This window comes from Falco cherrug, chromosome 19 (assembly GCF_023634085.1).
Source record: "Falco cherrug isolate bFalChe1 chromosome 19, bFalChe1.pri, whole genome shotgun sequence".
Lineage (NCBI taxonomy): Eukaryota > Metazoa > Chordata > Aves > Falconiformes > Falconidae > Falco > Falco cherrug.
Genome location: NC_073715.1, coordinates 253791 through 281461, shown reverse-complemented (window position 1 = coordinate 281461; position 27671 = coordinate 253791). Strand labels below are relative to the sequence as shown.

At 58.2% G+C, this 27671-nt stretch overlaps 1 protein-coding gene across 9 annotated transcripts; it reads left to right on the top strand.

Annotated features, from left to right (window-relative positions):
• The first annotated feature begins 327 nt into the window (after nucleotides 1-327).
• CADM3 (cell adhesion molecule 3) lies at nucleotides 328-25925 on the top strand. 9 transcript variants are annotated; one of them, XR_008729948.1, is made up of 12 exons: nucleotides 432-545; nucleotides 2172-2414; nucleotides 14620-14760; nucleotides 14955-15107; nucleotides 15326-15463; nucleotides 15702-15872; nucleotides 16485-16575; nucleotides 16970-17139; nucleotides 19126-19248; nucleotides 20361-20486; nucleotides 20663-21053; nucleotides 21548-21630. XR_008729948.1 is itself a non-coding variant. In XM_055697083.1 (12 exons), the coding sequence occupies exons 2-12, from the start codon at nucleotides 2285-2287 to the stop codon at nucleotides 21557-21559; spliced, it is 1314 nt and encodes a 437-aa protein (XP_055553058.1). In that variant the 5' UTR covers nucleotides 436-545; nucleotides 2172-2284; the 3' UTR covers nucleotides 21560-25925. The 9 variants fall into 9 exon arrangements, 8 of the variants coding, with proteins under 8 accessions (XP_055553055.1, XP_055553052.1, XP_055553058.1 ...); XM_055697083.1 differs by having other exon boundaries at nucleotides 436-545; nucleotides 20988-21046; nucleotides 21548-25925; XM_055697079.1 differs by having other exon boundaries at nucleotides 437-545; nucleotides 20988-21053; nucleotides 21548-25925.
• Nucleotides 25926-27671: the final 1746 nt, after the last annotated feature.

The window sequence follows — 27671 nt, the reverse complement described above, 5'->3', positions numbered from 1 at the left end:
TGCGAAGCACGGGGCTGCGAAGCGCTTCGCGGCAGGGCCGGGTGCGGGACCGCCCCGCAGGGTGGGACCCCTCAGCCCAGGACCGAGACCGCCACCGCCACACCGACAAACCGCGGCTCCGCTCGGACCGGGCGCCTGCAGCCTTGGGGGCGGGACGGGGCCCACGGGGACCGCCACCGCCCGCGCCCACCTGCCTCCCGCGGGGAGCCGCGCGTGTGGAGCGCACCACCGCGCCTCGGGACGCGGGGGGGGGCGGCGGCCGGAGCGGGCATGTTTACAGGGGGGCTGAGCGGGGCGGCATCGGCGCGGCCCCCCCGCCCCCCCTCCCGCCCGAATGGTCTGTTCCTCGCGCTCTATTTAATCCCCGGCGCTGCCGCACCGCCGGCTCCAGACCGGAGAGCAGCGCTGCGCCCGGTGCTGCTGCCTCCGCGCTGCGGCTCGGCTCGCCCCGGCCCCGCGGGCGCTTGCTGCCACCATGCTGCCCCTCGGCTTCCTGCTGCTCCTCGCCTGCCTCAGCGCCGCCCGGGGAAACCTCTCCCGTGACGGTGAGTGGCGGTACCGGGGCCGGGCGAGCCCGCTCCCCACCATCACTCAGCCCCTCGCGGCGGGGACCGGCGTGGCGCGCCCCTCCCTGGGGGGAGGGGGGGACACCGGCCGCGCGCGACAGGTGCGGGGGGCGGCGGGACCGGGCTGCGCCGTTATGTGGGTCAGGCGCGGCGGGGACCGACAGGTGCCGCCCGCCCCGGCCCTGCCCTCGGGGCCCGCCCGCGCCGCCGCTGGCCCCGGGTGGATGCGGCCCCGGGCGGCCGGCGGGGCTCAAGGTCACAGCGGCGCCGGTGTTGCCCGCTGTGTCCCCCTGTGTCCCCCTGTCGCCGCGTACCGCCCGGGGCGGGGCCGGGGCGGCGGAAGGTTCCAGACAGGCCCCGGCGGGCGGTGGCGGAGCCCGGCCCCTCCCGGCGCTGCCCGCGGCGGGGCGGGTGGAGCCGCGGGGAGGGGGCCCCGGCGGATGGAGAGTCCCCGGTGGGGCAGAGCCGCCCCCTCCCCCCAGCGGGATGGCGGGCGTTGGTGGCGATCCTGGGGTGGGGGGGGAAGGGCAATGAAGCCCCCGGGGGGTGGGGGTGACCTCCTCAGGGTGGGGCGAGTCCCCCCTGTCCCCCGGCGGAGCTGGAGCCCTGGGTGGGAGCTGCCCGGTCGGCCCTCCCTTCCCGCGGGCGGTGGGCTTGGGAGGGGTGGCCGCTGCCCACCCTGTGCCGCTGGCATGGCGGCGGGAGGGTCCTCCGTGTGGAGGCATGGCACTGGGATGGAGCGGCAGCCCTGCAGACAAAGGGGCTTACCCGACCCGCGCCCCCGCGGTGGACAGCCCATCCTGTGCCAGGCAGCTGCTGGTGGGGTGCCACGAAGCAATTGTCATTTTGTTAAGGGCTCGTCAGTGGCAGTACCTTGTTTTCCATAACCCTTCGGCTGCGGAGTCCTTGCTGGATTGCCAGCGCTTGCTGCTTAGGGCCTGTAATTCCCAGTGGGCTACTGGCAGCTGTGCCTGCCGTGTCGGGTGTCGCTGGTTGTGATAAAATTGCTGTGTGCATTTGGATGGGGAGATGCAGCAGCTGTCTGGGGCTGGGCCTCTGTCCCCATGCTGCACGTTCTCGTTCGGAGGGGGGGGTGTTGCAGAGATTGGCAGCCAGAGAGGGTCCAATTGCTGTCTGAATCCCTGGCCCATGGCTCATTGGAAGCAGGGAGGTGATTCTGACATCAGTACGTGACCCTGGATCGAGGGTCCCAAGGGTGGCGTGGCAGAAGAAGCATGGTACAGAGGGTGAGAGATGTGAAGCCAGCAGCCTCCTGCCCACAGCTTGGGCTGCCTGTGCTGGAACAAGGAGCCAGCCTCCCACCCGCCTCCCCCATGGCCTGTCCGGGGGTGGTGCAGGTTGGTGGCTGCATTCCCATCCACGAATCCCAGGATTTATTCTGGTTACAGCCATGGTCCTCCTACAGGAGCCTGAAAGAGTCACTTGGGTGTGGGTGATGCTCAGTCCTACGGCACACAGATGTCCTGGCATCCTGTGCATGGCAATGCTCAGCATGTGGGTTGGAGCTGGGCAGGAGAGGGTGGCTGAGCAGTCCAGCAAGCACTCACGTGAGGAGGGGTGGCAGTGACCTGAAGTTGTGTGTAGTCCTAGGGCTGGATATAGCGTGGATGATGACACTGCAAGATTTCTTCCAAGGCTGGCCTGCTTCTGTGACCCAGCACTGGCCATGAGCTGCCAGGCTTGCCATTGTCTGTCTGATGCAGCGAGACAAACAGACCCTCAAAAAACCTTTGGGAGCAGAGGAGACAGATGGCTGGAAGATGCTTGAAAAGAAGCTGCTGGCATGTCTTCACAGTTGCTGCCTTATCCTTGTGGCTCTCCAGCCAGGTGAGCCCCTCTGCAGCACCCTTCTTTGGGCAGGGATGGAGTAGTTGTCTCCTCTCCTTGAAGAAATGCTCCTCCAGCACTCTGGATTTCGAAGCTCCAGCTGCGGTGGGGCCCAGCAGAGCCCCTTGAAGCCACCTAGGCACTGTGTCAGTGCGCTTGGCTGGTGTTGTGCTGCTGTCGGCAGATTTCTAAGTGTTTGGGCTGGATGCGTGGTTGTCCTTGCTGTGAGAATTATTCCACTCGGGAGTTGTGTAACCCTTTTTGTTTGAACAGTACCCTACTGTTGTCCCGTAGGAAGCCACAACATGCCAAAACCAGACTTCTAGGGGCTTTTTTTTGCCTGTGCTTGGTAGCAACCTCATCCTGCTGTGGCACTGGCATTGCACAAGGAGCGCCACCATCCTGTGGCAGTGAGGGGGGAGGCTGGGCAGCTTCTGTGGTGCAGCAGGGACCTGAGCTCAGGTCTCTCATCCAGTTACCTCCTGCTGTACCAGTCCACTCATTGTGTGTGCTTCTTTTGCCAGGAGAAGCTTCAGTGTTGAGGGTCTTAGGGCTGTGTCTGCCTGACCAGGTATAGAGGCCAGGGCTGCTCTGTCACCTCCTGTAGATGCCGAGGCTGGTTAGATGGCTTGAGCCCATGCATCCCTGTTGGCTGAGGAGAGCCTGGAGACCATCTTGATGTGTCTGAAGCCTGCCTGGTGCTTGCAGAGAGGCAGGTTCAGGAAGCTATCCCCTTCCTGGGAGTTGGCTTCATCTTTCTGAAGCTGGTGGAGGTGTCTGCTCAGCCAGGCCATGTGGGAGGAGCTCTCTCTGTCTTGGGGGAATGCCCTGTGCTTCCAGCTGGTGTCCCTTCTGTAACAAGTCACCTGCCCTGTCTGTGTGGGAATGGTGTCTAGTGGTAGGAGCACAGGGCTGGGGGAGAGGTTTGGGCTCTTGCCATCTCTAGCCTTGGAGCAGATGATGGTTGCGGGTCCTGTAGTCCTGCTCCCTCAGGAGAACCTTTGGAGAGGTGTCAGCACTGGTTGGGATCCAGGTTGTGGGAGGCTGTGCATGACCTCCAGCCTGTAGCATCAGCTCCAGGCAGGTGGCAGGGAGCCCTGGTGTGCAGAAGTGGGATGGTAGAAGCCGGGCAGTTGTCTGAATCTAACATAATCCTTTGATTGCTGCTTACAGCAGTGCTTTTACCCAACTAATGTGTGCAAATGCCCTGTTCTCACATGTCATTAGGGCTCACCATATGCTACAAGTCTCTTTCTGTGCCAGCACAAGCCCTTGGCACTAGAGTAGAGGAAGCAGTGACATCCCTGATGAGGCAGTGGTGGTGTGCAGGCATGAGAAGAGCATGAGAAGAGGGAGTACAACTAATCTGCATCACTCGATACCTGGATGGCCTGATTTTGGATGACTCTGATCCGCTGCCTGGGGGAAGCGAGCTGTTCTCACAGCAACGATGCAGCTGGGATCAGCATGTCAGCCAGAAGAGAGCATCCCTGTGCGAGCAGCTGGGCGGAGGGAGCCGGACGGGGAGCACGAAAGCCACCACTCAGCTGTCTGGCACAATGTGTTAGGCTCAACAGGCAGTGCTGGATTTTAAGACAATACATGGGATCAAGTGCTGCAGAGCTGCCCTGCCGCATACCCAGACGGTGAGAGGACATGCTGGCACTGCTGCTGTGGGACAGGAATTTTGCCACTGTCCTGATAATGGCTTAGGTTTTGGCATGATCTGCAACACTGAGGCTGGGGTGTTCGCTGGGAGCATGGTAGTTTCGTCTGCTGGCCAGAGGAGGAATCCTCAACAGACTGGGGTGTTGCTGCTGAAGCATGAGTTCAGTGCCTCCCAAGAGTGGGTACCCTGACCTCTGGAAGGAAATGGAGGGAAGCACCCTACTTGCCCAGGGTTCCCCACTTGTGAGGTCTCCTGCATGCTAGGCACTGCCTCTTCTTTCTCTGCTTGATATTCTTGCCTTGCCGGGGTGTTGGAATTGCTGGAGTAACTGGAGGTGTCTACATCTGGGTAGTCACCCTGGTGCTGGCATAGCCAGGCACCTAGCCAGATGGAGGAATCGGCATTAAAGCTAATGTTCTTGTTTGTTTCCACTAGGTTCGTATTAACATAGCTTTACCCCAATCCAGGGTGTTGCATGACCATTCAGATCCTTGAAGGAGAGGAGCAGCATGAGGGAGGAGGTGGTTCAGGATGTGAACATGTGTTCAAAGTGCCTTTGCTGGTGGCAGCATGGTGGTCTTGGAGCTTTATGGGCTCTGCTTGCGTGCTGCTGGGCGTGTTCTCCTGGGTTCCACCAGTTTGCTGCTGTGTTAAAGCCACTGCAAAGCATGGTCTGCTTGTGCAGATGCCTGCTGGGAAGTGCTTTGCTCCCCGCATCAGCATTTGGTGTGGTACCCCTAGTGCCCAGCCTTGTGTCCACCTGAAGTGCTCTCAGGGCTCCTTTTACAGCCCAGGCAATGGCTTGGTCATGCAGGTTGTCTGATGCTGTGTCTGCACAGATTGAATTGCCTCCTTGTTGCTTGGCTCTTCAGTGACTCCATGGGACCTTGAAAGGTGATGCCAGTGCTGTAACACCCACGTAGCCAGATCTGATCCTCCTCCTCTGAATTACTGGGTCAGCTCAGCTTGAACCATCTGGTCCAGTTCTCTCCCCTCTGCTCTTGGCCAGGCACCTGCAGCCATGAAGCAATGCAGCAGCAGGGCCTTCATCATGCAGTGATGGTGAGGTGTAAGTGATCTCCCTGGTGCCCCGGCTCCTCTCTCCACCTGTGAGGGCAGTTCGGGGACAAGGCTCTCCATCCTGCTCTGAAAGAGGTTCTGCTTTCACCCAGGGCAGTCTCAGCCCCTCTGCTGCAGTCACAGCCGGGGCTGGGCTGTGCGGTCGCTGTGGCAGAGGGTGGGCTGCGCTGGCTGAGGGGGAAGGAGAGGAGCTGGATGCAGTAATGCCATGTGTTGTGTTTGGGCAGCCCTGCAGCCAGAAGCACTAACCCAGACAAGGCTACCTAAACCAAGCAGTCAGTAGCAGCGGAGGGAGGTGGAGAAGCTGAGATGTGTGATGAGGGCTGGGCAGGAATGTACTTAACCATTCCAGTCACCTGCCTGGCGTCAAGCTCTGCCTCTGCTGTAATGCAGGCTGAGGGCACAGGGACTGGTGTACACATGGGCAGGCATCGGACACTGCAGCTCCCACCGCTCAGGGATTGCGGATGCTCCCCGGTGTCACACAGACATGCTGGAGGGCAGCAGTGCTTGCTGTGGAACCAGATGGCAGCATCTTTCCAAGTGACCCTGGAGTTTGCCTGTGGCTGTGGAGCAGCAGAGCTGTGAGCTTCCCCTTGCTACTGCGGAGCCCTGCTCAAGGGGACTTGCCCCTTCCTCAGGTAACGCTCCAGGCAGCACTCCATCTACAGATGCTCTTCCTCACCTTACAATGCTTCAGATGTATTTATTGGCAAGCCCAATGTGGAGCACTAGCTTTTCCACACCACTGCTTTTGCTGCTGCTTTCAGTTTGTTGTTTCCAGGGAAAGCTAGTTCCGACACTTATGGTCGGAGTGGCCAGCAGCACAGAGACCAGCAGACTTCTTGGGCTACCTGCTGCTGCACAGGAGCTGGGTTCGCTTTCTCAGTCTGGAGACAAGTGCAGGGCTGACTGCCAGAAGACAGGACTCGTTGGGACCCTGTTGCCCCATGTACCTTGGGGACCTGTTTTCCAGAGGTGGGATGTGTTTGGTGCCTGTGCTGGCACTGTGCCCAGGGCAACAGTTCCTTGTGCTCCTTTCTGCTGCTATCAGGCTTGCAGTCTGCTGGTCTGATGTGCGGTGGAAGCCATGGGAAGATGGGCTGAGTGGTGCAGCATGCTGGCGATGGTGCTCCTACCTTGGCTGTGTGCTGCAGGGCTCTGCTCTGAGCTTGTCTTTAAGCACCCTCACCCTGAGCAGATGAACACAGGAGCAGGTCACCATCATGGCACTTTCCTGGGCGGCTTTGTTTTGCCTCTCAACACCTCACCAGCTCTGGTTTCTGGCTTTTGGGTTTTTTTTGTCTTGGGACTTCATCTCTGAAAGGGACAGACCATGCAGCAGTGGAGATGACCTGGTCGCAGCCAGAGCAGAGTGCTCTGTTCTCCCTGGGCATCCATTGGGGTGTGGGGACCCTCTGCTACAGCTGGGCACAACAGAGTATCCGCCACAGTCACCTGAAAGACCACTGGGTTTGAACCTGCATTTTAATCTTCTGAAATTACTCTTCTCTCCTGTCTTTCTGGGAAGTCAGGAGGAGGTGTTAGTGCGTGGTGCTCATTGGCAGGCACGCTGTCCCCTAGAAGGGGTTTCCCCATTTCTTACATTACAAATATTCTCTTGCACAAGCTTGTATGTTTGATCCTCGGACAGTTGGGAATGACAATTTCTCATGCCAGCTTGGGCAGAGCTCTACTGAAAGTGCTTGGATGCCTGCAAAGCAATGAGAAATGTACCAGGGCATCCAAAGCAACCATTTCTGAGACATCTCACTGGGCAGGCAGGAGATCCTTAAAACAGAACTGTCAAAGCAAAGAGCTTGTTCCCTTGGCAACAGTCATGTTGGAGATTGGCCTTAGGGTAGGAGCTAAGAAACATGCTCAAAAAAGTAGTTATCAGCTGTTTGCTGTCAAACTGGAGGAGGGCCCTGGGAGAGGGGTCACCCTGCCTGGCTCTGCTCCCTGCTGCTCTGTGCTGGAGAGAGGCCTGGGATGGGAAGGTCCTGGGGGGGCTTGCTGCTTGTTTGCAAGGGAATTAGTCCTGTTTTGGAGGGTCCCAGGGAAGGTCTGATGCTGAGATTGGCTGTCACAGTGCTTGGGTGATTTGTGGTGGCCCAGAATGGGGATTTTCCCCTCTTTGTCTCTGCCCCGCCTCCTCCAAGGACTTGCCTGTCCTCAGCAGGCTTGCAGGTGCCTGAGCTGGGGTCTCTGCTCTCCATGGGCAGGCTGAAGCTTTGGGCTTTGGCCAGTGACTTGCAGGCTGTGATGTCAACAGATCCTCTTAGCCCTGGAGCTGGCTGCCTGTGGCCTCAGAAGGAGGTGATCACGGTGCTTGGTGCTGGGATTCCCTGATGATGATGATGCCTTTTGCTGAGCTAATTGGCCACCACACTGGTGTGAATGTGCAAACATGACAGTGAGCCGCCAGCAGTGGCCTGCATTTGTGCAGCTGCCAAAGCTGCAGGCAGGAGCTGCTGCTGCCATCAGAGGGGCTCCCCAGCTCCCTTGTCCCCCAACCCCCATCCCAGCTCTCTGGGGGGGCTCGTCCAGCCCTGGGGCAACTGGAGGAGCAGCGGATGCCTGGCAGGGACCAGGCTGTGTCGTTTGATAGGGCAGAAAGCAGGGTCCTGCTGGTCCCAGAGGAGAGGCTGCTCTCCAGCTCTGCTCTGATATGTGGCATCAGAGGAAGGAGTGTGGTGAGGATGTACGCAAAGGCATGCAGGAGGGGTTCAGTCAGCTTGCTCTAAAAGGCGTCAGCCAGGGCTGGAGGAGGAGGGCATCCTGTGAGCAGAGAGCTTCAGCAGCACCTGCATGCAACCAGTCTCTCTTCAGTTGCTTCTCTGTCTTGGCTGCTGCTTGATTGCTAATTGCTGGCCACGTTTCAGTTGCTTAACCCTGGTCAGGTGTCACAGGCAGCTGTCAGTTTTCACTGCACCCCTGGGCAGAGTCTGTCAGGGAGGTGACTGCGGTCCCCCACCCTGGGAGGAGGATGCAGCTCTGCAGTTTGCTGGCGGTACTCGGGGGCCAAGTGTTGGTGCCCCTTGGACCAGGACCCTGCTGCTCAGGGCTGCTGGAGACCATTGACGGGGTCCTGCAGCCTGTGACCAAAGTCTCTAGCATGGTCTTTGGAGAAGCTGGCAAAGATCCAGGGTTCAGAGCAGACTGTGGTGAGGAGCTGAGTTCCCTTGCTTTGCCGCTGCCCAGAGAATGCTCATGTACACATCTGCTTTCAGAGAAATAGTACAGAGCTTGGTGTTTAGGGTGGGAAGTCAATGTTTTTCATGTGGACCATGCCTGAAGGCATGAAGCCCCTGGACTCAACTGACCACCTGGTGCACAAGGATCAAGGTCCTATCACATTGGGAGCTTGGATGGCAGGTTCCCTTGTCACTCCCCCCATTAATCTCTGGATCTTTCACCCCACATCACAAGCCCCCAAAGCAGAGGGCTTGGCTGTTGAAGAGCCAGCTGTTGAAGAGTGATGTATCATCACAGCATCCCTGTCTAAGGAAATCTGGAGTTCAGAGCAGACTCATAGTGGTTGTGTGTCCCACTTCCAGTGAGCATTTGTGTTAATGAGACAGTCGTTTGTCACCCTGAGATCAAATCTTTCCTTTGTGGGAAGGAAGGGTCAGAGGATGGCTGCTGTGGACTAGAGATACAAGGATGGGAGCTGACAGGGGCCAGAGGGAGGTTTCGGCTCCAGAGAGTGCGAGTGGGGATACTGGATGGATTTTTCCCTATGAGGGTGAGGAAAACCTGGGAAACTTCCTGAAGTGCCTGGATGCTACAGCCCCTCTGACCTTGCTGTGCTGGGGAGAGTCACCTGCCCAGCCTGAGAGTGGGATACTTCTGCTTGCTGAGACAGCAGCTGGGTGACGGTATGCAGGGATGTCCTCTCCTAGGTCAGCCTGGCCTCTTGCATCCCTTCCACCACCACTTTTTGACTGTCAGCCTGGCTCTGTCTGCTCCCTTTACTTCCTGCTGCCCCTATTCTCCTCTGCATCACACTTGCTTGTCTGGCACAGAGCCATCCCATCTTGCTAGTTTGCTTCTTGGTGACAGCACTTGGTGTAAAGCCTTGCAGCCATGAGAGGTGTCTAAATGCCGCAGGACTGGAAAAGGAGCCGGCCTTGGAGGTGTTGCATGAAGGGCCCCTTACCCTGTGGCTCCTGGAGGGATGCATCCTCTGTCTGAGGGCTGAAGCATGCTGGTGAGGCTGGCTTCTATGGGCAGGCATGCAGGGAAGAGGAGCACAGGGTGGTGTTGAGCAGATGCACTGAAACAAGAGCAGGTTTCCCCCTCTAACAATCTGGAGCAAGTCGGCTGCCAGTGAGGAGGAGCCTGGAAGTTGAGCTTTGGGTATCCCAGACTGTGGATTCACACACTGCTCAAATCAGCTTGCAAGCAAGCTTGCACAGCAGATGTCTGAGCCCGCTTGGCTGGGTTTGCAATGCACAGAGTTCAAAACTGCCACCTTGGCCAGGCTGCTCCAGTGTCACTGCACGGGAAGGGTGCCTGCGGCTGGAAATGGAGCTTTGCAGTTCATGACTGCTGAGTGAATTATTAAAATACAGTCCTTGGAGAGGAGATAACTTGCCTTAGAAAATGTCTGTGTCAACAGAGATAAATTGGATCTTTATGATGATGAAACTAGACTAAATAGAAAAGAATGAGGAAAATGACAAGTGTTGGGTTTTGGGCAGTGGCTGCAGACTGGAGGTGTTTGAGGGATTTGAGCAGTGGGTGTTTTCCTGAGGGGCTGCTTCTGCTGAAACAGCAAGGCTTTCACAGCCTGGGGGGGCAGGCTCAGGTGCATCTGTGGTGGGTGTGCCTATGAGAGGGTCCAGGCTGCTCCAGGTGAAATAGCTCTGGGAAGGCAGGTGGCATGGCATGGCATTTTGTTGCAAAAGCCCCCAGAGATGTGGTGCTGCAGAGGATTCATGTGTCTGTGCACGGGAGTGTTCTGGGGCTGGCAGCAGCTTAGCTGCAGACCTTTGAGAAAGGGATGTGTGTGCCAGCAGGTCCTGCTGCTGGGCTTGGGGAACCGGGGGGGGGGGGGGGGGGAGAAGTGTGCATAATTTTCCCCTTCACAAATAATGAATGTAGCACCCCTGCAAAAGTGCACAGGTTTAATTAATGAAACATTGAATTTTCTAGAGTCTTAATTTCACTGTGCCATGTGGGATCAGAAACAAACACGGGTGGCAGCTCTTGGCCAAAAATGGGGCCTGGTGAAGCCTTTGCTATGGTGTTTCCTGGGGTGGCTGAGGTTGCTCAGCCTGTCCCCGGGTCAGAGGCAGTAACTAAGGCATTGCCATCCCTGCCTGTGGTGTGTATGGATGGCCTTCTCCAGGAGGATCCTGTGGAGGGAGAACTGGGTCCTCTGCCTGCCAGGAGACCTTGCTGCTGGCCTGTCATCTGCAAAATAACTTTTCATCTTTTTGCAGGATGATGGCAGGGGCCTGAGGTGGCCGGTGAAGCTTGAGTGGCCCCTGGGGAGGGGTAGATCTGAGGGGTCTGCTTCCCCTCCTGGAGAGGAGAGCACTGAGCATGGGAGGGCTGTTGGCCATGCAGGCAGATGTGGTCCTGGGCTGGCCGTACCTGCTCAAGCCCAGCAGAGCGTGGGGAGAGCTGGATTCAGGTGCCTTATCCCTGCAGAGCAATGCTGGCATCCCTGGGGCCGTGCATTCACCTCCTTTACCCCAGCAGGAGAGCAGAAGCTGTCCTCCAGTGCAGCCCAGTGCCGAGCCCTGCCAGCATGCTGGGACTTGGGCTGCGCAGCCCCTCCGGCAGGGGCAGCCCCAGGGGCTGCTTTGACTGTTGTGCAGTGTTGCAGAAGGAGAATGAGGGGACTGTGCCAGCCCGGGCTGTCAGGTGGTGGTGACTCTGTGCTGGCAACAGTCACTAGCGCAGCGAGGGCGGATGCTTCCCTCAGTGTCCAGCACCTGTCCCTGGGCTCGTGGGGGCTGTTGTAACCAGCACTCCAGGAGGACAGGACAGCTTTTGCTGCAGCCAGCTTGCCATCCTCACTCTGTTCCCCCTTGTGCCTCCAAGCACCTGGGATGCTGCCCAGGGCCTCACAGGGGGCTGGGCCCCTGGGGCCATGGGCTTTCTCATGTGCTTGCACCCCCCACGATGTTGTTCAAGGGCTGTTGCAGGGTGGTCTAAGCTGCCCTTCATCTTCGTTGAGAACCCCCAGGATCTGATCAGAAGGATGCACTGGGCCCCGCCGAGGCTGGAGCTGCTGGATTTGGAAGTAGTCATGGTGCGTGAGGCATCTTCCTGCTCGGAGTGCTGCTGTCCCCAGCCGCGGGATGGCAGCTCTGTCCCTTGTGCCCACCTGCCAGAGCGGTATTGCCCGTGAGGGTGGCAGTGAGGCTGCCGGGGGACAGGGACCCCACAGACCATGCCTTGTTCCTTGCGGGCCGTGGCAGGAGCAGGTGGAGCTCCCTGTGGTGACACTTGCTGCTCCTAGGGCCCTGCTGCCTCCTCTTCTGTCCCACGGGCAGCTCCTGTGGTGGCTCTGCCCCTATTCTGTCAAGGGCCAGCAGGTTACAGCCATGGCAGTTTTTAATTAAATCAAGCTGCACTGGCGCAGGGGCCCAGCCGTGCCCATCTGTTCCTCCAAGCTGTCGGGCGCACAGTGCGGAGGCGAGCCCAGTATCTAGGTCGTGCTGGAGGGTGCAGTATGGCAGCCCAGAGAGGCTCTGCTACGGGGGCCAGCATGGGGCTGTGGACACAGCCCCACGCGAGATGCTGACACGAACGCTGGCAGGAGAGCCAGGCATTGCTCGGCAGCTCTCACAGAAGCGTGGCCTTTGGTGGGGTTGGAGACCCATCTTGGTGGTCCTTGGCTGTACAGCTGTGAGCCAGGGAGGGAGGAGGGAGGTCTTCAGAGAGGCCAAGCTAAAGCTTCAATGGGTCTGCGTGGTGCCCTGTGTCACCTGGCGGGGGGGTGGGGGGGGGTGGTATTGCTTGGCCTCTACCCAGGGGAAACACACCTTGCTCTGTTTAACCTCTCCCCACACTAATACCTTAATGAGGCCAGTGCTGTGGCAGGTGATGGTAATTGTGTTAATTAAGAGATTGGGTCTGTTCTGTGTAGGTTTTAGACCCTGTCCTCAACTGCATCTGAGTTGGAGTGGTTTTGAGTTTGGACAACAGTGGCTTGCAACTGCCTAATCCCCTAATTATGGTACTGGCAGGACAAAGGCATCATTAACCAAATTAAAACAAGCTGACAAGCAGATCTCCTAGTCAGGAGAAGCAGACAGAGAGCTGTGGCCTTGATTCCTGGCTGAGCTGCAGACCCCAGCGTGTGAAGTGGCAGAGGTGTGCCCCTCACAGTAGAAGGGAGGATGTCTCTGCTTCCCCAGTGCCCTCCCCAGCATCAGAGGTCTTGGTGGTCCTCACCAGAGCTCCCACTGTACCTGGGTATTGAGCAAGCTGGAGACATGTCAGTGAAGGACCTGGGTTGTGATCAGCAGCTGGGAACAGGCTGTAGAGCAAGGCTCGAGAGCTCTGGCTGGCTGGTGCATAGGGAACGTTTGGTCACCACCTGTAAATGTCTGCAGGGAAGATGTGAACCAGAGGCCCTTCAGCTCGCTGGACAGGGGTCTAGCGACAGCTGAGGACCAGCCATCAAACCCAGGCAGATGGAGAGGAGTAAAACTTCAATAGCAAGCATGAAACTTTAGTGTAAGTGATGGGGAGTTTCCAGGGGCTGGAGAGAGAGCGTGTTTATGCTGGGAATCTTTTTAATCGCAACTTGGTGCATCTGTGGTAATCGTGGCTGTTGGAAGTGGGCAGGGATTTACACTTTGCAGCCTGGGCTTGCTTTCCTGGAGTTTAACGGGAGCCAAGTGGTCCCTAGGATGCCTGGCAGCCTCATCCTCCTGTCCTCCTCCAAAACCTCTTCACTGCTTCCTGCACCCTGCAATAGCTTTGGGGAATTTGCAGTGTGAGCAAGAGGAGATATTTCCCTTCACCATTTGGAGTGGAAAAAGGGGAAATCCAGCCACAGCTGCTTCCACCCCTCTCTTTCCAATAACTAGAGCTTCTTCCAGGCAGTGAATATCACACAGGAAAACAAGCCTGTGAAATCAGGACTGTGTGGGTACACAAGCAGTGTCACCCAAGGCTTGGGGGTCCTGAGGCCAGCTCCCTGCCTAAACATGAGTAACTTGGGGTGGCATAAAAAAATGACACCTTGTGGAGCCCCACATCCAGCACGTGAGCAAAGTGCAAATAGTAGCAGCATCTGTGTTCCTCCCTCTTGTCTGTGTGGCTGCCTGTGGACCCAGCTGGGTGAGGAGGGTGCACTGGGAGAGCCAGCATCCCCCTTTTCCCTGTGTAGTGCAGGAGAAGTGTGAGCAAGAGAAAATCCCCTTAAGGAATGACATGGAGAGAAGGCCACTGATTGCACCCCACAGGCTGCACTCAATGGACCATGGATGTTTTTGCTGGAGGCAGCTGTGGAGATGGCCAGTGGAGCATCCCATTGCATGGTGTGCTTGGCACAGAGGCACCATTGGTGCAAGCCCCAGCTTGCTGGCACTGCCAGGGTGGTGAAGCAGAGCTTGCTGCCTCCCCAGGTGACTTCAGCTGGTGTCTGTGCTATCAGGCTCTCCTGCTGCCTCCTGGTATACCCCTGCCTGGATCTGCTCATGCCTGATGGGCAGCAGCTTGCTTGGCTCTTCCAGGGGCTGTGGCTGGAGCCAGGCCTGACACTGATGTCTCTGCAGGTTGGCACGGAGCTACTGCGTAGGGACAGCAGCATCCCCGGAGCTCCTGTCCCAGCAGGTGCTGCAGGTTGGGCAGCAGGACAGATCCTGCCTGCTGAACCTTGCTTCTGCAACTGTAGGGGGATGTTCCCTGCTGGGGAATGGGATAGCAGTGTGAGATCCAGGCTGACACCTGTGCCTGTGGGCAGGACCCTGTTGTCCCCAGGGTGTGTAGGATGGCTCTGCTCCAAGTGTGCTGCCTGTGCAATAGAAACTCCTTGTCCCTAGAGACACACACCCACAAGCACGTGTGTGTGAGCACACATCCATGCTCAAGGGGCTGTACAGATGCTCCCAGACAGACACACAAGTATGTTGACATATGCTTGCACTGATGGTCTCCCTGGATCCAGCCAGACATCTGGCAACATCTCCTCCTCCTCCCCATGCTCCTCCATGCTGCCACCCAGAGCAGCTGCGCCAGCGTGACCCACTCCCCCTACCCCAGTCTGTGTAGCCTGGCCATCTGGGGCTTGGGGTCAGCTGGAAAAAATGTGGTTTTCCCAGGCAAGCTGGATTCAGCCCAGCACTGGAGCCCTATTTGTTCCAAGGGTTTTGGGGAATCCACTGTGTTCCTCCTTCCCTTCCCTTGCTTGCTCAGTGATGTTTGTGCACACCTGGGGAGAAGCGATGCCCAGGACCTCTGCTAACCTCTCCTGTCTGTGTCCAGAGAGCCAGCCCACAACGTCAGATGAGACTGTGGTGGCCGGTGGTACAGTGGTGCTAAAGTGCCAGGTGGAGGATCCTGATGACTCCTCGTTGCAGTGGTCCAACCCTGCCCAGCAGACCCTCTACTTCGGGGAGAAACGAGGTACATGCACAGGAGAAGGCTTCCTTGGGGAGAGGAGCTAGCTCCAGGACTGGAGTGATGGCGGGGCAGAGAGAAAGTGGACCAGGGCCAGTGGTGCCCCTATACTGATGCCACCAGGCAAAATACGAGTTAGCGGAGGAGAGTGGTGGGTGGTACTGAGCCTGTCAGTCACCCTGTTGTCCCTTTTCCCCCAGCCCTGCGCGATAACAGGATCCAGCTGGAGAGGTCCACACCCAATGAACTGACCATCAGCATCAGTGATGTAGTGCTGTCGGATGAGGGGGAATACACCTGCTCCATCTTCACCATGCCTGTACGGACTGCAAAGGCTCTGGTCACTGTGCTGGGTAAGTCATCAGTGGCAGCCTGCTCCCGATCTGCCTGCTACTGCCCTGCCTGCTAGATGCTGTCCATATAGCTGTTCATCTCTGCTAGTCCCGTATCCCTACCTGTTAACTCGTACATGCTGTGTTTATTGACGTGTTTCTGCATGTACATCTGTCTGTGGGTGGCAGCACACACACAGCTAATAGGCTGTTGTATTTCTTGCCGCCTCCTCTACCAGGAATCCCCCAGAAACCCCAAATCTTCGGCCATGAGCAGCCCATTGATGAGGAGAAGATAGCCCGGCTGACCTGCCGGTCCTCTGGCAGCAAGCCCGCAGCCCAGCTCCGGTGGAAGAAGGGCAACAAGGAGCTGAAGGGTGCGTGCTCAAGCAGTGGGGCTCTGCCCTGAGGGACTAGGGTGGCTGGGGAACACCATGGAGGCAGGTGGGGCACCAGAGGCTGCAGATGTGTCCAGTGCTGGACCACCCTGGCATGCTATGCTACTGCCAACAAAGGGAGGGGGACAGGGTGTCCCCTGTTCAGCATGTGTGTCAGCCTTATGCCTCTGCTGGGGTGCTGTGTCCATCAGCTCTTAATGGTCCCTTGTTCCCACAGATGAAGGCACCGAGGTGGTGGAGGACCCCAATGGAAAGACCTTCACAGTGAGCAGTCGGGTGGAGTTCCGTGTCACCAAGGAGGACAATGAAGCTGAGGTGACTTGCACTGTGGACCATGAGTCCCTGCAGAACTCTGAGAGGTCGACCACGCAGAAGCTGCAGGTTCACTGTACGTGGCATGTGGGGATGATTGGACAGGGCCACATAGTGAAGGGGACAGGGCGATGGAGGTGTGGGAGAGATGGAGGCGTTTTCAACATCACTGCAGTTCAGCAGACATCCCACGCGTGGCCCTACACTTACACGTCCATACAGCTGTCACTCATACATGCATACGAGCTCATCAGCCTGCATGCCCAGCAGTCCTGTCACGCGTAGGGCCACGGCACAGTGACACTTCCCCTCATGCATGGCCTTGGCTTCCTCTGCCTGTTCCTGTCCCCTGCCCGACCCCATCTCCTTGAGAGCTGTCTATGCCATCTGCTGCTACCTGTGTGCACCATCTCCCATGTCCTGCCTGTCCCCATTCCCCTTGTCTTGCATGTCCTCCACGATGACAGGGGGAGGGCTGGGGGAGCTGCACTGTGCACCCCCAGAGTGCTGACTCCCACCCCAGTGCACCCTGCCACCCGCAGATACGATGATCACACTGCACCTCTGCACATGCAGAGCTGGGGCCAAGGCAGGGTGCAGCAGCAGGGTTTTGTGGTGCCAGCAGGCCCCAGCACAGTGTGGGGCAGGGACAGGCAGTCACCCAACTCTGCCTCTCCTCCTTTTTCAGACAAGCCAACAGCGAAGATCGAGCCGCATCCCCAGTATCCACGGGAAGGCGAGAAGCTCCAGCTGCAGTGCGATGGGCAGGGCAACCCCATGTAAGGCCCTCTCTTGCCTTCCTCCTGCTCAGCCCTGCCAGGCCCTGGCTAACTTGTCCTCCTGTTGCCACGCTCCCAAAACCACCACTTAGCCCTCCCCAGAGCCTGGGCAGAGCATTGAGGTAGCACTGTGTGGGCTCAGGGCCAGGCACTGGCCTTGTGTTGATGCCAGGCAGGGTTGGGCACCCCATGGAGAGCAGATAAAGCCCCTGTCCTCTCCCTGGAGCAACATATCCATCCCAGCTTATCTCTAAATGGGGTATGTCCCTCCTGCCTCCATACTCCCACACCTTCATTGCCCCTCTCCACTGGCCAGCCACAGACTCTGCTCTGCCCCAGCCCACCCAGGGTGCTGGGCAGGGCAGCAGCACCTCACCACCATCCTGCTCTGCAGCCCCCGGGAGTTCCTGTGGGAGAAGGAGGGCAGTGACGTGCCCCTGCAGCTGAGCTCCGACAGTGTCCTCATCTTCCCCTTCCTCAACAAGAGCGACAGTGGCACTTACGTCTGCACAGCCACCAGCTCCATGGGCAGTGTTGTGGCCAAGTACAACCTCGATGTTAGCGGTAAGCAGGGCTGCAGGGCACCCAGCATCACCTAGCTTCTCCTGGCAGCTTCTGGTTGGCAAACCTGCCTCCAGCCCAGCTGTGTCTCCTTGTGAATAAGTGCATGGGTGCAGGGAGGGCTGTGGTGGGATGAGGGCTTTGTGGTGCAGGGTGGGTGCGTGCATGCAGCTGGGTCCTGGCACACTCACTGACGGAGTGCTGCATCCCCAGGTCCTCCAGCCACATCCAGTGCTTGTGTCCTTCCCTACACTGTGCAGGGCTGCTGCCTGGGCTGAGAAGCGCAAAGAGCAGTTTGGGGGTGTTGGGGCAGGGATGTGGCATGGCCCAGGCTGAGCTCAGTCCCTGTTGCTTCCAATGGCTATGCTGGGGGAACTGCAGGGGCTGCAGGCAGGACTCTGGTGGACTCGCTGGGACTGGAGGAAAGGCCAGTGCTTCTGGCCCTGCCACAGGTAGGAAGTGTCTGCATGTCACCACCACAAGCCAAAGAGGGATTTCCAGATGGTGCTGCTGACCCCTCTGAACCACGAGGTGCCCTGGCAGCCTTGCCCCAAGCTTCTGGAGATGGGCCCCATGGCTTGCCCTGAGCCACTGGAGCTACGGGCTTGCGTTGCATCCTGTGTCCTCAGAGCATATCCCCACGCAACACCCATCATCGTGTGGGAGAGGGCAGCACCCGCCACCTCTCCACATCGTTCAATCCCCTCGCTGCCTTCCCTGCCCCAGCTGCGCTCTGCTGCGTGTTTGCTGTCCTTGTGCCCTGCTATGTCCCAGCACCATGTCGCACATGGAGCAGAGCTGTGTGTGGTGTGGGGCTGCAAGTGCTTCTCCAGCCCAGTGGCGGTGCTGCTCCAGCTCCTGTGCTCAGCGACCGGCCCCTTGCCTGGCAGCTTTCCTGTGTCCATAGGAGTCTTACCCTGCATTTTTGCCTTTCAGTTTGGGGTTATCCTCCTCTGCCAAATACCTTGCCATTTTTCTCTTCCAGCACTTCATGCTCCAGCTCTTCCTTTCCCCATCCCCTTTCCCTGCCCTCCCGTTTTGGGCACTCTTAGCATCCTTCCCCTCCAGTGTGGCTGAGGGTAGAAGGGAGTGCATGGTAGCAATGGCACCTTGGGCACCCTGTTCCCCTGAGTCGGCCCCCTCTGCCTGCCCAGGGTAAGCCCCTAAATGCCTAACCCACTGTGCAGTTGTTCCTTCATCACCCCTTTTGTCCCTGCTGTCCACCTGGTTGTGGGGTCTGTCTGCACAGGGAGTTGCTTCCTGAGCCTGGCAGTGAGCAAACGGCAGCACCCAGAGCCCTTCACACCTATCCAGGAGCACAGCAGTCCCCAGGGTGCTCAGCGCCCATCCAGAAGCTCACAACAGCATCTGGGGTGCTTGATACGGTCCACAAGCACATGGCACCCGGAACACCGGTGTCCCTCACATGCTTAATGTCACAGCCCCTGGCAGATGAGCTCCACATCTAGGCTTGGTTCCCCTTGTCAAATTCCCCCTCCTTTTTTTCCCCCGGAGCCACTCGGGTGTTGGGCACCATCACTGGAGCAGCTGTTTTGCCTGGTGGATCCCTCAAGCCTGTCTGCCACAGTGGCCACTTTGTTCAGCAGTGGGGGAGAGCAGGGACGGAGCAGTCCTCGAGGGTGTGCATAAGAAAGCATAGGTGGCACCTCACGGTGGGTGATGCTGTGGCCACTGCATTGCCAGGGCTCCCAAGCAGGAGGGGCCCAGTGGAGTCCCTCACCAGAGGAAGGGGTGACAAGGAGTGCTGGCAAGGTAGGAGGTGGGGGCAGATGTTCACAGCAATGTGTCCCAGAGGATGGTGGCAGGAGGAGGGCCCACAGCCAAGGAAAGGGAGTTGTGGAAGGAGCTGCTGAGAATAGATCCCACCAGGCTGGGGGGAGCTGGGGTCCCCTCCGATGGGCTATGTCATGCCTCACTGACACCTCCTAGGGTTGATTTGTGTCCCTGTGTTTTTGTTGTCCTCCCCAGATTTTTCCCAGCTCCCCACCCCACATGTTCACTCCACTCCAGCCCCTCCGCCAGGCCCTTCCCAGTCCATCTCTCATGCTTCCATGGCCACCGCTTCATCCTTCACTCCAGCTCCCATCCAAGGTACTGTAAGCTCCTTTTCTCTCTCTTTATGGACCCACTGCTCCCCAGCCCAGCAGAAGAAGCTCCACAGGCAGATGGTGGTCCAGCCCTTGGCCAGGGACACCCTTGGCGTACCCCAGGTGCTCAGCCAGTTTCCAGTTCCTGTGCAGCTGCTTGTTGGCATGTTTGGACTCAGCAGCTGCCGTCTCAGCAATTTGCAGTGGTGGTACACAACAGAAAGAGCCGAGGTCCCGGAACCTGGGCTGCATAATGCTCCTTCCAACTCTGCCTGGCAGGCTGTGGCTGCAGCCTGTGCCTTGTGTCCACATGAGATGTCGCCACTGTCCTGTTGCCTCCCCTGTTGTCTTTCCCTCCCCACCCTGTCTAGACACTTCCTCTGAACATTTCTCTGATGCTGTGCTCCCTGAGCTGATGGGGCACAGTGAGAGTGGAGTGGAAGTAGGATTTGTCCCTGTGTACCAGGCCTAATGTGGGATCCCAGCACAGACTGTACAAGATGTGACTGATTTGGGACTGGCCTTGGGGTGCAGTATGTGGCCATGCCAGCCTGCACATCACTTTCCTGCTGGCACGGCGTGGGGGAAGAGTGAGCCAAGCCTGCCTGTGCTGTGTGCTCAGCCACCCATTCAGGGGCAAAAATCCCACCGTGAGGGATGGGGTGGTGGGATTGTGGCTGTGCCTGAAGGCAGAGGTACCGCAAGCTGCAACAGAGCGTGTTGCCAGTGCTGCTCCCTGGGACACATCACAGGCAGCCAGGCAAAGAGATGGGTTTGCCTTGTCACAGCTCTTCTTGGCTGCCTTCTCACCTAGGCAGGGTGCCCAGCACAGCCATTGGGGCTTCTCTCAGCTTGCTCCCCCCAGGGGCCAGCACTGATGGATGTTGCTTTCCCCTCCTTGCTTGCCCTGCTGCCTGCCTTTTTCTTGCTCCCACCTCAACAGCTGTCGTCTGCAGCAGGATCAAGCTGACTGCACAGAGCCAAGCAGGATCAGGCCTGCCAAGGCACCCACCAGCAGCCCTGAGCAGTCCATGGAACAGCTGGCAGCCTCTGCCATGCAGCAGGGTCTGCAGTGTCATCTTCTCTCTCTTTTCTCTCCTTTTGCCATCTGGGCAGATGCCAGCCCGGTGCCCTCGACCTCCAGCACATACCATGCGGTGATTGGCGGGGTGGTTGCTGTTATTGTCTTCCTACTGCTCAGTCTTCTCATCGTTTTGGGACACTACCTGATCAGACACAAAGGTACGGGGTAGGGGACCTGTATGGAGCCAAGACCCCTGTGCTGTATTGGAGCAGGCAGCGCAGGGTCTGCTCCCCCCCTTGGTGGGTCTCTGGGAGCAGGGCTGTGTACCCAAAGAGAGTGGGTAGCATGGGGAAGAGAGGCAGCTCCCTATCCTGCAGACCTGCTTTGTGTCCAGAGAAACCCAGCGCAGCCAGTGTCAGCTGTCTTGGGTTGGGGGATGCTGTGCTGGCACCTACCCCGCGTTGGAGATGTCCCTGTGAGTCCTTGGAGACGGACAGCACCAGGTGGAAGCAGCTCCTACCCCTTATCTCCATCTCTCCTTCATGGTTTGGTACCCAGTGCCCCAGGATTGCCCGTGCCACTGCCCCTGTCTGTGCCTGACCCCACCTCTTCCCTTTCCCTCCCCTCCTCACCAGCCCTCCAGCCCTCTGCCTTCCTCTTCCTCCTTGCCCTCCACCATTTCCATCTCCCCATCCCTGGACTTTTCATCCGCCCGACAGGTATGTGCATAAGACACGGGGAGATGGTCACATCCAGACATCGGCAAAACTCAGCAAAGGTGATGTGTGAGTAAGAGCCCCCTGCCCCTGCCCTCCGAGTCCAGCAGAGCTGCTGCCTCTGCCCCGTGCCGTGCTGGCTCCAGGGGCAGCCATGAGCTGAAGCCTCCTTGCAGATGGCAGTTTTGCAGAGAAACCTTCCAGTTTTATGAGGGGGGAACAAGGATGCGAATGCAGGGAGGGAAGGAGCCGACAGTGGGGAGGGCATGACGTGTACCTGGAAACGCAGGCAAGGGCTGCTGCCTGCAGAGGGGGAGGCAGTTTCATCCTCTGGCTAGAGATGACTGCAAAAGCCTCCAGCAGTCCAGGCAAGGCTTGTCCCGGGGAAACCAGTGACTTTTCCATTTCAGGCCAAACCCAAAGGACTTGCCTCACCTGTGTTTTCCAGCCAGCCTTCAGGCTCTGCCACTGGGGCCCCTCCAGGCAGGCCAAATCCCCCTGCTTGTGTGGGAGCAGGGTGCTGGCAGACCCCTGCGTGATGCTGATCCCCTCTCCCCACCCAGGTACCTACCTGACCCACGAGGCCAAGGGGTCAGACGATGCCCCAGACGCTGACACAGCCATCATCAATGCAGAGGGTGGCCAAGCTGGTGGCGATGACAAGAAGGAGTATTTCATCTAGGGGCATCGGAGAGAGTGATAAATGGAGCTAACAGACCCCAATGGAAACAGAAACCAGACCACAAACCCCACTCAACCCAACAGATTTTTCTCGTGCCCAGCACGAGCAGATGGACGGACAGAGGGATGGCAGGACAGAGAGCAGAGAGCGACCGGCCTGAGACATGATGCTTCTTCTTGAACTTGTACAAAACATTATTACTATGAACAGCAAAAGCCCCGGCCCCGTTTGCTTGCTTGCACCTCCATCCCTGCAACCGGCGCTCGCGCAAAACACAGACCAACCAGTGAGTGAGCGACTTTCCTTCTTCCTTTGGACCTTTGCTTTGGTTTTGTGGCTGCTCTTTGCTTTGGGCCCTTGGTTGGGATGTTGGGCTGGGGTTGATGTAGCTCTTTCCTTTGTTTCTCTCCATTTTGGTTTCTTTGATATCCAAGGATAAAATCAGCTCCAGGCTCTGGTGCAAGCTCGGGGCAGCTGGGTGGCCCCTCTGTCATGAACGCTCACCCTGTGCCTCCCACTGAGAGCTGGGACCCATATTCGTGTTGCTCCCCTCAGCCTTGGCTGCTGTGTGATGGCCCCAGCTCCAGCTGGGGTGGGGAGTGCAGCTGGTGGGACAGGAGCAGGATGCCAGTGGGCAGCATCTCTGCCTCCAAGGTCTTGGCATGCAGCTGGGGTCGAGCAGGGAGGGACCCCAGGCCCCTGCCCTGATTTTATCCTTGGTGGTTCTTGTCGAACAGTGTCCGTTCAGGAGGAGAACTGTCCTCGTACAGTAGATGTGTGAAGCAGGGGTGAGCTTCCAGGGTGGGAACAACTGAGGCCCCCAGAGAGACTGGGAGCTGCCAAGCACTGCAGCTCCCTGGTCCCACCCCAGCGGGAGGGGGGAGGGCAGAGGTCTGGGGGAAAGTCCAGAGAAAAAGCCCCAACTTTACAAATTTTCAGATTGGAAATGTTGATTTAAACCATCTATTGAGATGTTCAGTGCAGGAGGCCGCCTGTGTTAGGAGCGCCTGGGAGAACCGGTGGGCCCTGTGGCCATTGCCACTGCCCTTTTTGCCAGGCTAGCTCTGGGGCCGGTGGAGCCTCTGGAAAGGTGTTTTAGACCTGAGGGTGGCTTCAACCAGAGCTGATGCAGCTGGTGGCAGCATGGGAGCTGAGCTGGAGAGAACCTCCCCAGTGCAAGCAGCCCAGAGCGACACAAGGCCTGGGATTCCTCTGGCCAAGGAGCGGGGCTCCACCGGGGTCTACTGCTGGGAGCTGTCTGTCCGCCTTCCCAGGGCAGGTGTGGGCTTGGAAAAGGCCATTTCTCCCTTGGCTCCAAGTATGGGGTCAAGCAGGCCAACAAATGCCTGCATTTAGTGTCTCGGTACTTCAGGGGTCACCAAGAAGCTTTGGGGGGGCTTGCCCTACCCCCTACTGTTTCGCTCTTTCTTCCAAGACAAAAACAAGAAGCTTTTCCCAGCTTCCCAAATAGTCTCCAGGATCTGCTTGGCCCACCCCAACCACACACCCACAGGGTGTGGTGCAGGGGGCTATGCGTTTCAGCATCTGTGGGACACCCCACACCCCCCGCAAGGAGCTGGGCCACATCTGTCACCCTTGGGATGAGGTTTTTCAGCTTCCCAGGATCCCGGCATCTCTTGGTCTGGACACAAGGGATTTGCAAGAGCCACCCTTCATCTGGGCACCCCTTCAATTTTGGGTTGTCTAGAGGAGGAGAACCTTTTGGGAGGAAGCAGAGCCTTTCGGAAAAGAACAAAAGCCCTTGGTGGCATGGGTAGGCTCATTGTGGAGGTAGAGGAAGAGCTTGTGTCCTGTGCCTATGGGGCTGGTAGAGGCAGTGTCGCTCCTGTTCAGACCCTGCAACCCCATGGAGGATGCCCACAGGGAAGCCATCGCAGAGTGAGCAGGGCTAAAGGGGGCTGGGGTCAAACAGGCAAGGAAGAAGAGGCATGGCTCGGTGGCAGACACAGGCTGTGAGCGAGCAGTGCGTTTGTGGCATGTGCACAGATGTGACTAGGTTCACCATGGCTAAATCAGGTGTCAGGAGCAAGCAGGCAACATGGTGTTAGCGCCTTGAAAGAGCCTTTGTCATGCATGGTGAAGAAAACCTGCAGTATTCTCAATGTCATGCTTCCTTTCCCATCTTTTTGGAGGAGGATGTTGGCCTGGAGCCCCAACAGTAGGTCTGAGCTTGTTTCAATGGATGCAAGCATTGCTGCCGGAGATAACACTGCAGATGTCAGTGCTGTTAACTGCTCTGCTGCACACTGAGCGTGTATGAACGTGTGACCTGATGCTTTGCTGAAGATCTTTAACATCCACTATCAAATAGACTTAATTCCTTCAAATAAAAATGCAAGGATGTCTTCTCACGTACGGTTTAATCTCATTGTAAGTCTGCATTACAAAGAAAGCCCTGACCCAGGGTCTGGGAGGAAAGGGGATTAACTGGTCCCTAGGGAAAGGCAAGTGGGAGCCGAGGTCAGACAGGGCAGTTTGTGCCCCTTCGAGGCAGCGTGGGCGCGGCCGTGGCTGGTTTCTCCCCAGCACTGCTGCTTCAGGGGCTGGTGCAGGTGGTCGCTGCTTGGCCCTGGTGAGAGAAGTCTGGATTGGGCCTTTTTGAGATGCTGCATGCTATGGGACATGGCAGGATGCAGCATGGGGAGGACCAGGCACAGGCAGGGCATCAGGGCAAGACCTGTTGCCTGTGGCAGCTGTCAGCAAAGGATGGGCACGGTCTCACCCTGGGGGGGCCTATTGTCCTGCGGCAGCCATGATGAGAGGCTGAGTTACGGCCGCAGGTCCTGGAAGCAGTGGGAGCATGAACGTGAGGCTGCGTCTGTAAGCAAGAACCAAAGGGCTCATCAAAGGGCAGATGCAAGGGAGCAGTGGGCCTGCTGCCATGGGCACAAGGGCCGTGGACCTTTGGATGCAGCACAGGTGCATGACAGATGCACCATGTCACATGTGTGAAGAGAGAGGTGCTGTGGGATGAGCATGGGGGACACAGCCATGAGGCTACGATGGGGCACGTCACAGCATGGGAAGGGTGCAGTGATGGTGCACCCGCTGTGCTGCCAGTGGAAGGTGGGATGGGACACACCGTGTCACGAGCATGATGGAGAAACCACTTTGTGAGTTTGAGGCCCTGACGAATAGGTCACGTCATGGGTGTGAGGTGGGGTAGGAAATGACGTTTTGGGAGTCCAGGAGCATGGTGGGGTATGCTGTGTGTTGTGCCTTTTGGGGTGGTGAATACACCATGCCACGGGTGTGCAGAGGAACAGGTACACAGCCGTGAGCAGGGACATGGCAGGTGTCAGTCATGAGCTGCACCAATGTAGGTGCATTAGGGCGCTGTGAGGTGGAGGTGACTGGGTACACCGTGGGTGCTGGCTCTGGGCCGTGTCCTGCTGTACGTGTGCGCAGCGCTGTGGTACGCGGGGTCAGGCCTGTCAAGAAGGGTGGGGTACCCCACCTCAGTACACTAGGTGGTGCGGGTTGTGTGAAGGGGTGAGAAGCTCCACCTTGATGTTCACGTGGGGTGATACCCTACACCGTCAGCAACACGGGGAGGCAGCAGGGTACATGGCATCCCTGCTGTGGCTGATGATAGATGCGCTGCACTGCAGAGGGAAGAAGCAGTGGGACAGGTGGTGCTGCTGGGGCGGTGACATGAGGGACATGCTGTCACAGAGGAGAGGGGCCAGCCACTAGGCTCCTGTCCCTCTCTGCTGGTGCCCAGCAAAGCTGGGCAGTGTCACCATGTGGCTAGGAGAGGTGAGGCCTTGGTGGCCCCTTTGAGAGCAGGAGGGCAGTCCTTGTTGGCCAGGGAGCTGGAGGTCCCCTGCCTGCATGTCCACCCTGTGCTACCACAGTCACCTGTGCTGGGCCCACAGCATCCAGACTGGGACACAGCCAGGGCCAGCATGAGGGAGAGCAGGGAGGATCCAGGACCCTGTGGCCCTCATTTGCAGCAAGGCTCGTTCACTCCCACTCACCAGCCCCAGCAAGGCTCCGGCCACTTCCCAGCTGGCACTGAACTCTCAATAGACACGAAAGCCATATTTGTAGGGAGCTCTGGAGACGCCATGGGGCGGCAGCGGGGCAGGGCAGAGGATGGTCTGTGTTGTTGTGCTGTGTTCTTGTATGTACATAAAAGGGAGACAACGAACGTCGATGTGACTTTATAACCTTTCTAATATCCTGTGCTAATCTCGGAAAATAATCCTATAAATATATCTGGATTACACACATTACCTGCCTGCGTGTCTCTGCTTCTGGCTGCACATGCCAGGCGCTGCCTTGGCCTGGGAGATGTTGTGGCCGTGACCCTCGCCAGGGTGAGGGGCACCGAGGCCAGGGGAGGGGACAGGCGGTGGGATGCAGCTCGCCCTGCTGCACAGCATGGCAGGGATGCAGCTGAGCCTACCGTGCAGCCCACAGAGGCATAGCTCAGCCCCCTCACACCCTTGACTCCTGCCCCCCCTCAAACCACAGTCTGTCAGCCACCTGTCCCTGGATCCCGCGTGCAGACTCTCAGGCCTTTCACCCCCAAATCCCCTTGCCGCATAGCTGCCCAGACCCCCATCACAGACACCCAGCCTCTGACCCTTCGCTCCTCCCAAACGACCAGCTTCTCCCCCCAACCACCACCCAAATGACAACAGTAACACTCAGTTCAAACCCCCTGAGCCCTGTCCCTCAGCACCACTGCCTTCCAGGGATGCTCCCACCAGGCACATCGGCCCCCCAGTCCCCTGCCAAGCTGGCCTTGCTGCCTGCTGCAGCCCAGGGAGCCCATGGCCCTGCCCCAGTGCTGCAGGGTGACCCCACAGGATTTGGCCTCCAACAGGGCATCCCAAGGAAGAGCTGTGGATTTCTTTGCTGTGTGGGAGCTGGGAAGTACCACGTGCCCAGGCTGTGCTGCTGCAGGGACCCCTTGCCGGCCGCCCACATTCTGCACCCACGACATGCACCCCACACCCTGGAGCCACGCTTGCCCACAGCTGACACCCCTGGGATGAAAAGCCACGCATGCCTGGGCCAGCAACAGGAACATCCACACAGCTGGGGTGCTAGTAAATACAATTCCTCGTTAATTTAAGGTGTTCTGCCAAGAAATGATTGTTTCCTGCTCAAGAAATGGCAGGCTTGCACGGGCAGCTCACTGGCTTTACCAGCAGCAGTGGCCCACTTGTTTCCTTTGGGTGAAGGGGGTGTCCAGGCCAGAAGGCTGCTGTTAATGAAGCAGCTCTTACCACTTTGCTGCAGTCCTTCGCCTCCGTTTTGACTGGGAAGAGCAGAGCCTGAGGAAGAGCAAGTGGAGTGGGTGCTACCATGCAACGTAGCTCTTGGAGAGCATGCATTGCAGTGTGTGGCACTGATCGGAGAGCGTGGACCACTGGGCACAGCACCCAGCAGTGAGCATGCATGGCTGGGCATTGGCTGCCACGCACAGCACTAGTGGAAACGCCAAAGACAGAGGAGCAGGTGCCATCCTGGGACACACATCACGGGCAACTGCATCCCAGTGGTGAGTACCTCACCCCTCCCTGGCTGCTTCTCCCCAGCAGTTTCCCATCCTGCTGGCCGTGAGGGCTAGGACCATGGGGTGGTGAGCAGGTCCACAGCTCACAGGCTCATTTGCAGGTGGCTTGGTGGGATTTGCACCCAGTGCGGGCCTGCAACCCTCCTTGGAGGCTGTGAGAAAATCTGTGCTTTTCATGCACAGCGGGGCCAGCCCAGGGACAATCCTGCACCAACGGATCAGCTGCAGGCAGCCTCCCTTCTCCCCACAGCATGGCCCACCCTGATAAATTGCCCTGCTCAACCTGCACCGAGTCTGTGTGTGAATCACCAGCAGGGCAGCAGCTCTGTGGCAGGGAGCAGCAGCCCATCAGAGGGAATGTCTCAAGCGATGCCGTGGGATGCAGGCACCCGCAGTCAGGCAGATGCATCACCGCCTGATGCCCACCTGCCTCATTTGCAGAGCCCCAGTGCCC

What these genes read in the sequence shown, in the direction of transcription:
- CADM3 (XM_055697077.1), top strand. Translation starts at nt 2,285, where the DNA reads ATGCAGCGAGACAAACAGACCCTCAAAAAACCTTTGGGAGCAGAGGAG. An exon ending in GGGCAACAAGGAGCTGAAGG is followed by an intron (nt 15,464 to 15,701) that starts GTGCGTGCTCAA and finishes TTGTTCCCACAG; the next exon opens with ATGAAGGCACCGAGGTGGTG. An exon ending in GATGGGCAGGGCAACCCCAT is followed by an intron (nt 16,576 to 16,969) that starts GTAAGGCCCTCT and finishes CCTGCTCTGCAG; the next exon opens with CCCCCGGGAGTTCCTGTGGG.